Raw genomic sequence first — 12,208 nt, forward strand, 5'->3', positions numbered from 1 at the left:
AATTTCAGGATGGTGCCAGCTTTTAAACAGACAAGAAAATTAGTAAATAATGGGTTGTACCCATTGCAGTCTGTCTAAATTTCCTTCAGCAGCTCCGGGGTGGGCTGTGAAGAGGCTGGAAAGTGGCTGATTGCAAAATGGAATATCTGGGAGATCAGATGGAAACGTGTGGGGAGCTCACAAAGGATCAGGGGAGCAGAGAATGCAAAAGGCAGAAAAGGAAGATGAGGGAGATAGAACTGAGAGGAAAAACAGCCAGGAGGCAGATCTGTGGGAAGATCCTGGAAGGGATCAGTCAGGTAGGAACCAGACAGAGGGAAAGATGAAGTGTTGGTCTGGAATGTGCAGAAAAGCAAAAAAATACCGAGCACTTAGGATAATTAGCTTTTCTCTGAGTCTGTATAGCTTTATCTGCCATTCTTGTTTTCCTGGAGTTCTATCCAAGTGGGAGAGCTGAGGAGTTTGTTTGCTGGAGATTTTATTCCCCCCTTTAAGGGGGGGATTGATGTTTCTGGTGCATCTGCAGCTATAAAACGTTCATGGGTGATTTGGGCCAAAAGAGCTGTGCCTCAATCCCCTGTGCCTCAATCCCCTGTGAAGTTGTCCTGGCCTGACCCTGCTGCCAGCGTGGGATAACTCCCCGTGTGTGTCTGCAGTCCTGTCTTGCCCAATCTTGTTTTTAATGTCTCGGGAAATTGGGCTTTTATCACTTCCTTAGGCAAATTCCTTCACTGGATAACAAAGCTCACTTGGGGAAGGATTTCTGCTCAGCGAGAGAGGCTTGCAAATGGAAAACTTTTTCTTATGTTAAACATGAATTCTGAATATTATTCTGACTTCTTCTCCAAACACCTCCTTGTTCTTTTTGCTGTTGTGGGTATCCTGCAGTGAGACCTGACTTGCAATCACATTCATTTTTCTATCAGAAAAAAGAAATGACTCCTGATTCTAGAAATAATTGTATCAATTTGGTATATCAGGTTAGAGAATACAAAGGATGTCCACGAGGAAGACACTTTGAATGTTTTGTTTGCATGTTTTAACAGGACTTATTTTGCACCTTAAAAAGGGTGGGATTTCCATCTCTGCCCCACAAGAAGGTCCATCGAGGCCATGCTTCCACTGGATGTGTCCATTTCTCCTCTTAGCATCCATCCATTCCTGGTGCCCTGGAGTCTGGCAAGCAGGATATCCTCATTTCTAGACTTACTTTGCTCTCTCCTTTTTTCTGCACAACAGATTTCAGATTCCCCATTCAAGTTTTCAATTATTTCTGGGCTTGATGTCATCTCAGTTATCTTCTTTCTTTGACTTATTGTCTCATCTTACATATGCAGGTACAGCTTTTTGTAAACCTAACTGACGTTTATTTAATCACAAAGGCTTTACAAGGCCTGACGTGTGAAATTCACTCCACACTTGTGCAATAGGGTGATACAATCAGATCTTGGCCAACTCCTCTGTGGGAAGTGTGTTTGAATACACTTTACTTGGCTTTTCACAGCCTGTTGTGACTTCTCATTAACTTAAACCCAATGTTTCTTCATAGGTTGGAACAGATAATTATCTTGCCAGTGTTAAGAAGAGTCATCATTCATCTGGAATTATTCCATGGATAAAACCTTAACAGGATAATGGCTCTGTTTGCTGATCACATTTCTCAGGCTGACTCTTCTTCCAAACAAATCTAATTGTTCAGGGTGAAGATGGGCATTAGGGAATTTTAAGAAGTAAGAATGAGTTTTTAATTAACTGAATTCAAAATTCAGTTGCAATATTGACAGGACAAGAAGAAACGGCCTCAGACTGTGCCAGGGAAGGGCCAGGTTGGACACCCCGAGGAGTTTCCTCATGGAAAGGGTCAGGCCCTGGCAGGGGCTGGAGTCCCCATCCCTGGAGGTGTCCAAGGAGCAAGGGCTGGTGACAAGGTGGGGACTTGGAATTGATGACCTTGGAGGGCTTTTCCAGCCTCAGTCATCCTGTGGTTCTGTGATCTGATATTAGGCAGATTTTTTCCCCCCTGTTTTGAGGGGGTGACAGCCAATGGGCAAGTCTGTGCCAGTGCCCCAAATGCTGTGAGCAAATCCCTGACTCATCCCTTCCCAGGGCTGGCTGGAACTCACCTGGAGCTATCCCAGAGCCTTTCCAAGGGGAGGTGGCACCACTCTCACTTTCGTGCCCAGCAATCCTGAGTCATCACAGGTAGAAATGGAATTCAGGGATGTCTCCTGCACCTTTTTTCTGGGATGTTTTCCTCTCCTGCATTGGGGTGGTTTGTTCCTACATGGTGTAGCTGCTCTGTGAGTTCCCTTCAATCAAATAAAGTGCTTATTATGGGCACAGTGATGCTTTGCTCTTCTTTGGAACTTTAATTGAGGAATATCAGAAAATCACCAGTCACCAGCCTGCAGAACTCCCACAAACAGGAAACTTTGGTTATCTAATGTGGTTTCTCCTGCAGCTGAGCTGAGGGGTGTCTGCTCTGTGAGATTCACGGTCATGTTTTCAAAGCCTGGTTAAGAAAACATCAATATGAACACTCTGGAGTTTTAGAAACCAAAATACTGCATGTGGTCATTGTGTTGTCAGTTCTGGAGTTTTAAATAACAAATGCTGCATGTGGTCACAGTGTTGGTAGTACTTTCTGTTTAATTTTGGTTAGTGTGTGGTACCTGTTGGCAGAATTCAGTTGTTTTGTGGGCTCTTCACACTGAAATATTTCCAGGTGAGCCAGAGTAGCCACAGAAATCCATTGTGGAGTGCCAAACACGAGTGTGTGACTGAGGAAAGCATTGTCTGTGGGTTTGAGCTGGGCCTGTGGACACAGGGAGGAACCGCTTGGGTCCCAGTGATGCCACCTCAGATCCCACTCTTGGAGGGGTTTTCCCACAGGGGCTGTCCCATTTCTTGGCCAGGAGAGCTGGAAGGGTGAGGAGGGACAGGGAGCCAAGCATCCCAACCTCAGGCACAGCCTGACACCCCCCAGCCCCTGGGCAGTGTCTGGTCACTGGTTATTTGTCACCTACCCCCCATGACAGCAATACTGGCGCTGGATCTGCTCTTTTGTCCTTAAACCCTGCAAATTTAAGCCATGTGGTCCCAAAAATGTGGGTTAATGAAGGGTTGTGTGGGTTAGACAAGCTCAGCTGTTAATTAAAAGCAGAGAATGAGAAGGGATGGGCCCAGTGGGCCAAAATCTCAGCTGGTGCCATCGGGTGCCACCGCTGGCTGTGCTACTGCCCAGGGCTGTCCCCAACAGGAGGCTCTGCCCTGGGGACCTGCACAGGCCAGGCTGTGCTCCTGGGGGAGTTGTAATGCCTTCAAACCCCATGTTTACACTGGGAATACTTGGCAGAGCACTGGATAAGCAGAGCTGCCAGGTGAGCTTTTAAGCCAGGCTTTATTTATGAAGAGGGCACGGGGCTGTGTCTGAACCAAAGGGCTCCGTGGGTTTGTGTGACCTGGTGTTTACAATTCCTTGTGATTTTTTAATGAAACAGAAGAGTTGCCAACACATCAAATAAAGGCAGAACATCATTGCATATCCTTGCATGCCATGTTTTATGAGTGAAATCTCGGAATCAGCTAAAGGATGGTGTCAAAGCAAAATGAATGCACTTCAGAGCATTCCTGTTCTCTAACTCAGATCCCAACTCTGCCTTCCCTGGGCGCCTCTGAGATCACCTGCACGAGCTTCAGGTGTTAAGGTTCTTGGAGAAGTGATGTCACAGCTTCTTCTCAGTAAATGGAAAAGTGGACTCAGTTCGTCATTGGCGATTCCCAAAACGGGCCTGACTTAATTGATTCAGCACTTCACAATTCCTGCTGCATCTGAGGCCTGTCTTTTTTACCACCTTCCCAAAACCCTCTGGTTTTTATGGATTCCCACAACCCAGCACCCATCCAGGGTGCAGGATTGGGCTGTGGGATGCTCATTTTCATGAATTTTCCATGATTGGCACCCTGAGCACTGCTTGGTTTGATTTCACCTTCCCCATCCCACACTCAGTGCTGTCCAACACCACTCTCCTCCTTCTCCTGGTCAGGTGTCTCAGGGCTGGCTGGACACAGGGAATTGGGAGGTGCTCTGCTTTCCCATGCCCTGGAATGTGTGTACACACCCCTTCTTCCCACCCTCCCACCATCACTCTCTAAAGCTCATATCAAATCTGTTTCTCCCTGGGGGATGACCCCAAAAGCCTTCCCTGATGCCTGAGCAGCCTCACAGGCTGCAGGTGGACCTGCCCTTAGAGGGAGACACTAAATCCTGGATGAAGTTTGGATACAGGAAATGTTCTACTTGCTCTAGAGCTGAGGCAGGACATGCTGGCTTAACACCACCCTCCCTGTGATTTGCTGTTTAAAATATAAAGTACAGACTTAAATCTCCATGCAGCTTTTTCCTGAAGAGGAAGGAATTCTCCTGGCAATGAGCAGGTGCTGCTGGGCTTCAGATCAATCCTTCCAGCCCTGCTAACTTCAGTGTATAAACCACATCCCTTCTCATGCACATGAGTTTGCAGGATTCAATTAATTGGAAATATTAATAGATAACACCATAGATAACACCTTCAGCAGCCTCTCAGCACCGTGTTTCCCTCGGCTCTACCACTGCAGAGTCATTCTGCCTCTCTAAAGCCTCTGGGGAGATTTTAGGGTGGGTCAAGACCATCCCAAAGATTGGCTGTGATACCTCAGGTTTTGGCTTTTCCATTTTCAGACTCTGTGCTGCTTTAGTGTGTAATTCTGCGATTCACATCAGGGGATGCTGAGCTCTGTGCACAGAGCAGGGACACAAAACAATTCCTGCTCCAGCTGGGCACCAAGGACAAATGATCCAAATCTCAGCCCCAGAGCACAAACCCCGTGGGCTGGAGAGAGAAAAACAAGCAGGGTGGGACTGCAGGGGCTAAAGCTGCAATGGGACAATGAACTGCAAGGTGCAAATGGAGCAGAACTGATCCCAGGGACAGAGCCCGTGCCCGGCCGTGCATTTTGGGGCCATTTTGGTTCATCTTGGGTGCAGCCCTGGCTGGGCTCTGGTGCTGCCCAAGGTGGATCCATGGAGGAGATGCTTTGAATGAATCCCTGCTTTATTCTGGAACCTGTAACTGTTTAATTAGCAGGAGGCCTTGCAGGGATCAGCATTGCCAAACAAACTCCAGCCCTGGCCCGCTGCCTTTTCCCCCTTGGCTGCTCCTGCTGCCCAGATGGCTCAGCCTGCCAGCACAGAGCATCAAATCATTTTATTCCTATGACAGCAACTTGATTCCTGATGATATAGGATCTATATATTAACAGCATCTCGTGGTTTTTCTCTTTTCCCCTTCCAGGAGTGAATTCCTCGCTTGTTGCTGATTTCATGCCCACGTCCTCATGGAACATCTCAAGTGAATTAGATAAAGGTAAGCAGGCAGAAAAAAACCCTAAATCACCTGAATTCAGATTTAAAAATCTCCATTTTTCTTGACTTGACCAAATCAGCAAACGAAGGGGATAAGGGGGTATCCAAGATAAACCTCATTTGCCTCGGGATCCTTTGACATTTAATTCCATGTGGTTCTGGGATTTCTGGAGATTGCTGTGTTCGTTTCTTGTACCAAGAAAATGTTCCACAGGGCAAAAATATTTCAAGATGTTCTGTCACACATTTTTTTCTGGTGGATCTTGGGATTTGAACTCAAAATTCACAAGCATCAGGCACTGAGTTTGCTCTATATAGTTTGCTCTCGTGTTTTATTCCGAAATTTTGCGGCTTTAATAATACAAAATACATTTGCAGGTGGTAATTAGGTGTAATTTGGAGCTATCCAAGGGTTATATATTGTAAAAAAATGAGAGGTTTATCATTCTCTTAATTTTGTAAATTAAGCACTGGTAATTTAAGGCAAATTGCTGAGGTTCCCTCATTGCAAGGCAGTAGCTGCAGCTCCTGAGTCAAACCTGTGCATCTTTGAGGATGCTCTTAGCTACCCTCACTGTGCAATTTGTCAACCACTTTTCATTTGCCAGCCATTTACTGCTGAGATGGAAATTTCCCACAGTGGAATTCTGCCCCAGATGGTTTTCCCAACTGTTTTTGTCTGTTTTGTTACTGTTTTTTTGAACATGTGTTGATAATGTTTGATGTTTATGCATAAATATGTTTTCTGTGCTTAAGGATGAGGAGAATATGTGATTCTGGGTACTCTGGGTTGATCCTTTCACATCTGCCTTCCCAGCAGGGAAGGAGCAGGACTTTGTGGTGATCCAGGACACAGTGGGGAAGATGAAAGTCAAAGGTCTGGTGCTTGCTGGTGGGAAAGGGAGGAAAGCTTGTGGTCATCCAGCAGAGAATTCCCAAATCCCAGCAAATTTTGCTGAGGGAAGGAGTTGACAGAATGGAGTTCCTATCCCACTGTAGGGATTCACCCACGTGCTGGCTGGGCTGTGCTCAGGGAACATCCCAGAGCTGGGCAGAAGTGAAGCTGCTGCTTGTCCCAGGCAGGAGCATGGAATCACAGAGTGCTTTGGGTTGGGAGGGACCTTAAAGCCCATCCAGTGCCACCCCAGGGACACCTCCCACTGCCCCAGGCTGCTCCAAGTTCCATCCAGCCTGGCCTTGGGCACTTCCAGGGATCCTGGGGCAGCCACAGCTGCTCTGGGGCACCTGTGCCAGGCTTCCCCACCCTCCCAGGGAAGGATTTATTCCTGATATCCCATCTAAACCTCCTCTCTTTCCACGTTTCTTCCCTGTTTGGCAGCTTTCTTTGGTTTTTCAGAAAGCAGGAAATAATTAAGTGGCCTGGAAAATAAAACTTAAAAGTTTGGAAATGCCAGAGAAGACAAAACTTCGACTTTGGAGAGTCCAAGGACTGTGTGATTGAACCATCTCTCAGTTACCACCATGGCACCTGTTGCCTGAGCTGCAGATACTGTCAGGAACAGGTAAAATGAACTTCCCGGCTTCTAATCCACCTGGAATGTGGCAATTAGCAGGGTTTGGGCTGAGTCCCGCATTCCTGGGGGATTACCGGCCCTTTGCTGCGGCTCATTAGCATTTACAGCGCTGGCAGCTGCCACACCTCAACTCGGATTTACATACGGGATTAAAACAAAGCATTTATGCCCGAAAAGCTTCGTCAGAGGGGCGGCTTCTGCCAGCAGAGGCACGCAGGTTTTGTCTTGTCTCACCTGGGCTTTCATGTGGGAGCTGCTGCTGCTCCCCTCAAAGCCCTGAAACTGCAGCTTGGACCAAGCCAAGCCCTGGGCAGCACACGCTGAGCTGGGCACTGGAAACCTCCGAGGGGAAAATGAGGCTCGGCTCCCGTTTGTTTTGCATCTCAAGGAGTGTCTTGGTTTGAAAAGACAGGTGTCTGCTAAGGAAGGCAGGAGCCTCCCCTGAAATGGAGAATGGAAACGCCCTCCCTCCAGAATTGTTATAGTTTTGAAATTAAGGGGCTCTCAGGCAAAGATAGGGGAATAGGAATAACATTTTATTTTATTAGGAAAGTTAAAATACAAATGCAATAGTACAAACAAGCGAAAAAAGCCACTGACAGGGTCAGAATTCAACCTCACACGCTGTGTGTCAGGGGGGTGGCACAGCCCCATCCCATGGGGGCTCAGCCCTCCTGCAGTGCCAGCTGTGGTTCTGCTGGAGCAGGGATCCTGCACAAGGGGGGAGTTTTCCTCTGCAGCTCCAGGGGTGGTGTGGATGGGCCTGGGCTCCCTCTGGCAATGCAGGGGAGAGGAAAGCTGCTCCTCTGGGAATGCAGGGGAGAGGAAAGCTGCTCCTCTGGGAATGCAGGGGAGAGGAAAGCTGCTCCTCTGGCAATGCAGGGGAGAGGAAAGCTGCTCCTCTGGGAATGCAGGGGAGAGGAAAGCTGCTCCTCTGGGAATGCAGGGGAGAGGAAAGCTGCTCCTCTGGGAATGCAGTGGGCAAAGGCTGCTGTGGTGTCTGTCCTGGTTTGAGAGGAAGTAAGTTTTCTGGGATATGCTGTGGTCACCAGTAGGTGTCCAGATTTTAATATTGGCACCTGGTGTGGCCACTGGAGACATTGGATACGCCTCTGAGAACACAGGGGTATCCAGCCATTGTGGGAGCTCTGGGCAGGCAGAGCCCAAGTTTTTAACCCCTTTTTGGACAATGAAAACTTTACAGAACATTAACCTTTCCTAGAAGAGAGATAGAGATGAAATGGGAAATGGGCAAGTGTGATGGAGGTTGGTGCAAGTGAGAGATGTCGGAAGAGTAGAGAAGAATCTTAGGTGGGAAGAGATGATGGAGTGGCCTTAGCTGGACTCTTCTTGTTATAGCCATGGACAGAACCATGTTCCTTGTGACACAGGGACTGCATGCAGGGGGAGGCAATGGCTCAGAGCCAAGAGGGTTCAGTGTTGGTGCCCCTCGGCCCCAGGGGGTGAAATCTGGGGGGGACAGGTGTCCCCAAGGTGAGACTGTGCTCTTTTTGGAACGGGACGAAGCATCCTTAAAAGGACGACCCTAGGAGCAGCTCTGGTCCGTGTTCAGTGGTGAGAGCACTGGGCATGAAGGGAGAGGTCACGATGGCAGATGTTCTCCAGGCAGTGCCACGAGTGACACGGAAACACACAAGGTCTCAATGGTGTTTCCTGGGGAAGCCCATGGTACAAGGACTCCTCTCCTCTTGATGAGCTGAGGATTGATTACCTAAAGGGTGGTGAAGGACCGAGAGTTGGTGATTTGGGGAATGGATGTATTGGAAATCTGGTGGGGGGAGGAGGAAATGTTTTTGGGATGTTTTCATTTTCCCTGTGTATTTCTTGTTACTTAGAGTTGTAGTTTAGTTAATAAAGTTTTCTTTATTTCTAAGTGGGGGCCTGCTTTGCTTGTTCCTGGTCACATCTCACAGCAGACACCAGGGAGCATATATTTTCATGGGGGCACTGGCATTGCGCCAGCGTCAAACCGTGACAGTGTCCCAAAGCTCAGATTGTACCCAGGTAGGAATGCTTGGCTCCTCCCCTGGGCGAGCATCTCCCCATGGGATGATGGAATTCGATCAGCCATGCAGGGACACTCACCGGCCATGAACAGAAGATAATGAATAATTAATGGCCCATTAACAGCCTGATATCTCCTGGAGGGACGATTGGCTGTGGAGAGATAAAGAAAACTGCCCCATGAACAGAGATAACCGCCTCACCTCTACAGATGGGGATAGAACACACAGCCCCAGCCACATCTTGCATTTCCAACCAAGACAGGGAGTCAAAATCTACTTGTTTTCCAGGAGGTTGCAGTACTCCAGCGTCACAGTAAAACTCATTTTAAAGCCTGTTAAGTTCACCACATGAAAGTGGTTTCCAAGCAGATTTCCCAATTAAATCCCTGCCTACTCTAAGTGGCTCCAACTCTACCTGCTGCCTTTTGGAAATGAGCATCTCCTCCTCCAGCATGTGCTTCATGTTGGGGAAGGAGGAACAGCTTGATAATAATATTCTGCATTTTGAAATAATGACTTAATTTGGTGCTTTCCCTCGCTGGGTGAGTTCTGCAGTGATTATCTTACAACTGAGCCCTATTCAGGTTTCAATTTCTATTAAATAAGCTAAATCGACAGCATTAAACAGTTGCCTGTTTATTCTTTTTAGCAGGAAATTAATTTAAAAGAGACGCAGCCACCCGTGAAGAGCTGTTGAAAGCAACGATTGATGGGAGGGAGGAGGTGGTTTCTCACCAAAACCTTAAAAAAACAAACAAACTGGGCATAAAAAATAAAAAAATAATCACTTTTAAAACAGGGGAGATTTAGCTATGAGCATTTCTCTCTCTTTCCCCGCTAGTAAACCATGGTGTGCAGAGGGAATGCCACGAGGGAGAAAGAGAAATGAAAATATGTTCCTATAAATATTTAATTCTATAAGGAGAAATAAGTGAAGTTTGGGGGGAAAAAGGGGGCTGTGGTGGTAGGACAAGCCCCATTCCAGGGGGCTGGTGGCAGCACATGGAGCTTTTCACTTGCAGGTTTCTTGAGATTCCCTTTGGTGTGGAGAGCCTGGAGCAGCCCCAGGTGGGAGATCTCCCATGGGACTGTGATTCAAGAGGCTGGAAAAGCCTCATCCATGTGCTCCTGCACAGCCCCAGGATGTGGCACTGGGATTTCTCCTTGGATTTCTCCTTCCCTTCTGTCCCCTCTCACCACCAGGGCTGCTCCAGCTCTTTGTCTTGGAAAGCTCCCAGTTTCCCATCTTCTTTTCCTTCTTTAGAAAGGTGAAGAGCCCTGCATTCAGCTGCTCCTATCCCACAAAACAGATCATGGAAGGAGAGGCTTTTCCTTCTTCCTTCCATCCCGTGTCAGTTTATTTACAAAGCAATAGGCCTGAATTGGAATGGGAGCCTATTTACATCTGTTACACTGGAGGAATTGTTTGGGATCTCTTCATCCTTAGGCAAAGATAATATTGGAGCCCTTGCCAGGAAAGAGACAAATATATTATTTGGAATATTATTGTGACTGTGAGTAGGGTTCAGCTTCAGTGGCCGTTCATTCTGCAGGGCTGATAAGAGAGTGGCTGTTCATTCTGCCCTGGAATGGGTCCCCCCAGTGCCCCATGCCCACCTGCAGCCTCCTTCAGAGGCACAGGGATGTGTCCTGCCTGTGCTTGAGATGGGGCTCATTTCTTCTGTTGGTTCCTCCTCCTCCTCCCAGGATCTCTTCCTTGGTCCTGGTCCTTCCAAAGAAAACCATTGCTGTGAGTTTTTTGCCTGTTTCCCTTTTCCTCTCATGGCCTATCAGCTCTGGCAAACAAGTATAAAGCCTTGGAGCTTGGGAACCATTTCCATTTCCAGACATCCACCATGCCAAGCCCAGACTCTGAGCTCCCCACAGCCTCTGTGGGCACAGCCCTTCCCAGTGCCTGGAACAAACATTCCCTGGAGAGCTTGGCAGAAGATTCAGCTGGGATTTATCCTGAACATTCAAAGGCATATCAAGGATCACTTGATATCAGTGATCTGGGGATGCACAGCCCAAAATGAGATTGGAGGGTCCAAAAAAGGCGTGGGAGAGGTGCAGTGTTTGGGACTGCATGTCCTGAGCTTCCTGGAGATCCTGGTGGGGGCAGAACATTCCCTGGAAGGGCTGGACAACAGCTCCAGCACAGCAGCAGGGAAATGCAGACAGGAAGGTCTGCAGGACATAGGGGTGCAGCCTTTGGCTCACCTTCACTGACAAACCCAGCCACCTTGGCAGGGAAGGGACCTGCCTGGGAGTACTGTGAGGGAAAATCTCAGTGATCTCCCAGGGAGGATTGGACTCTTAGGCAAACTGCATCCCAAACAACATAAACACACCCGAACGTGGGGAAAACCAGGTGGGTCGAGGCCTCCTGCCTTTGGCCCCAGTCCTTCAGAGATTCCAGATTCTCCTTTGAAATCACTGGATGCGAATTTGATCCCTGTGCTGAAAGGGGAAGAATTACAGCTTTCACATTCATGCACAATTTACCTTTCTATTTTCCTTTATTATCTGGGGGATATGGGGTAAATCAAGCTCCCCTGGTGGGGCTCAGGGTTCTGATTCGATTTGTGGGGTCCCGTTAGTAGCAGGGCAGTAAATTACTGCTACTTTGTTTGAAAATTTTTTTAGCCACAGTACATTAGCTCCTTTTGTTTGCTTTTCCACTGACGGAGTGCACGTTTTTATTTGAGAATTTGTGTTTCTTGAATGTCTCATTTATAAATAATACAGGGTGTGAAATTCGAAGGTCACAGAACACAGGCTGAAAATGAAACCGCCCTGAGTAACTTTGGGCTTTCATGGCAAAAATCTTCCACAAAAAGCTGCACTTACATCAAATTCTTTGTATAATCCGAGTGTGCACAGTGAATATTGACCATTATACATAAGGTAACTATATATAATAACCTTTTCCTGGCTCATCCAGCTATCTTTGTTTATTTGAAAGATTGATAGATCAGAGGGTCAAGGGACGTGTTTTATTGTACGTTTCTGTTCCAAATTTCCTGACATTTTTGGTTGAAAAAAAAAATAGACCTTTAAAAGGCACAGAAAGGGGTAATAAGAACCAGATCCTAAAGTGATGCTATGTCAAAATGTCAGAAATAACAGCTTTTCTTTGACTCCACAGCATTAATCTTGAGGCACATACCTTTCCATACACCCTCCCTTTAATGCTTGGGTTTTTCTTTGTGGCTCTTTACTGCAGAGCAGCTTCTAAAGTG

The 12,208-nt window shown here is 47.4% G+C and overlaps 1 protein-coding gene across 1 annotated transcript in view; it reads left to right on the forward strand.

The window, feature by feature from the left end:
* ROR1 (receptor tyrosine kinase like orphan receptor 1) overlaps positions 1–12,208 on the forward strand; it is a 158,730-nt gene that overhangs the window by 101,071 nt on the left and 45,451 nt on the right. Inside the window, exon 2 of the mRNA XM_036388300.2 lies at positions 5,334–5,405. Within this exon, the coding sequence (XP_036244193.1) occupies positions 5,334–5,405 (72 nt within the window). The remainder of the gene's footprint in view (positions 1–5,333; positions 5,406–12,208) is intronic.

The sequence above is a fragment of the Molothrus ater genome, chromosome 9 (assembly GCF_012460135.2).
Source record: "Molothrus ater isolate BHLD 08-10-18 breed brown headed cowbird chromosome 9, BPBGC_Mater_1.1, whole genome shotgun sequence".
Lineage (NCBI taxonomy): Eukaryota > Metazoa > Chordata > Aves > Passeriformes > Icteridae > Molothrus > Molothrus ater.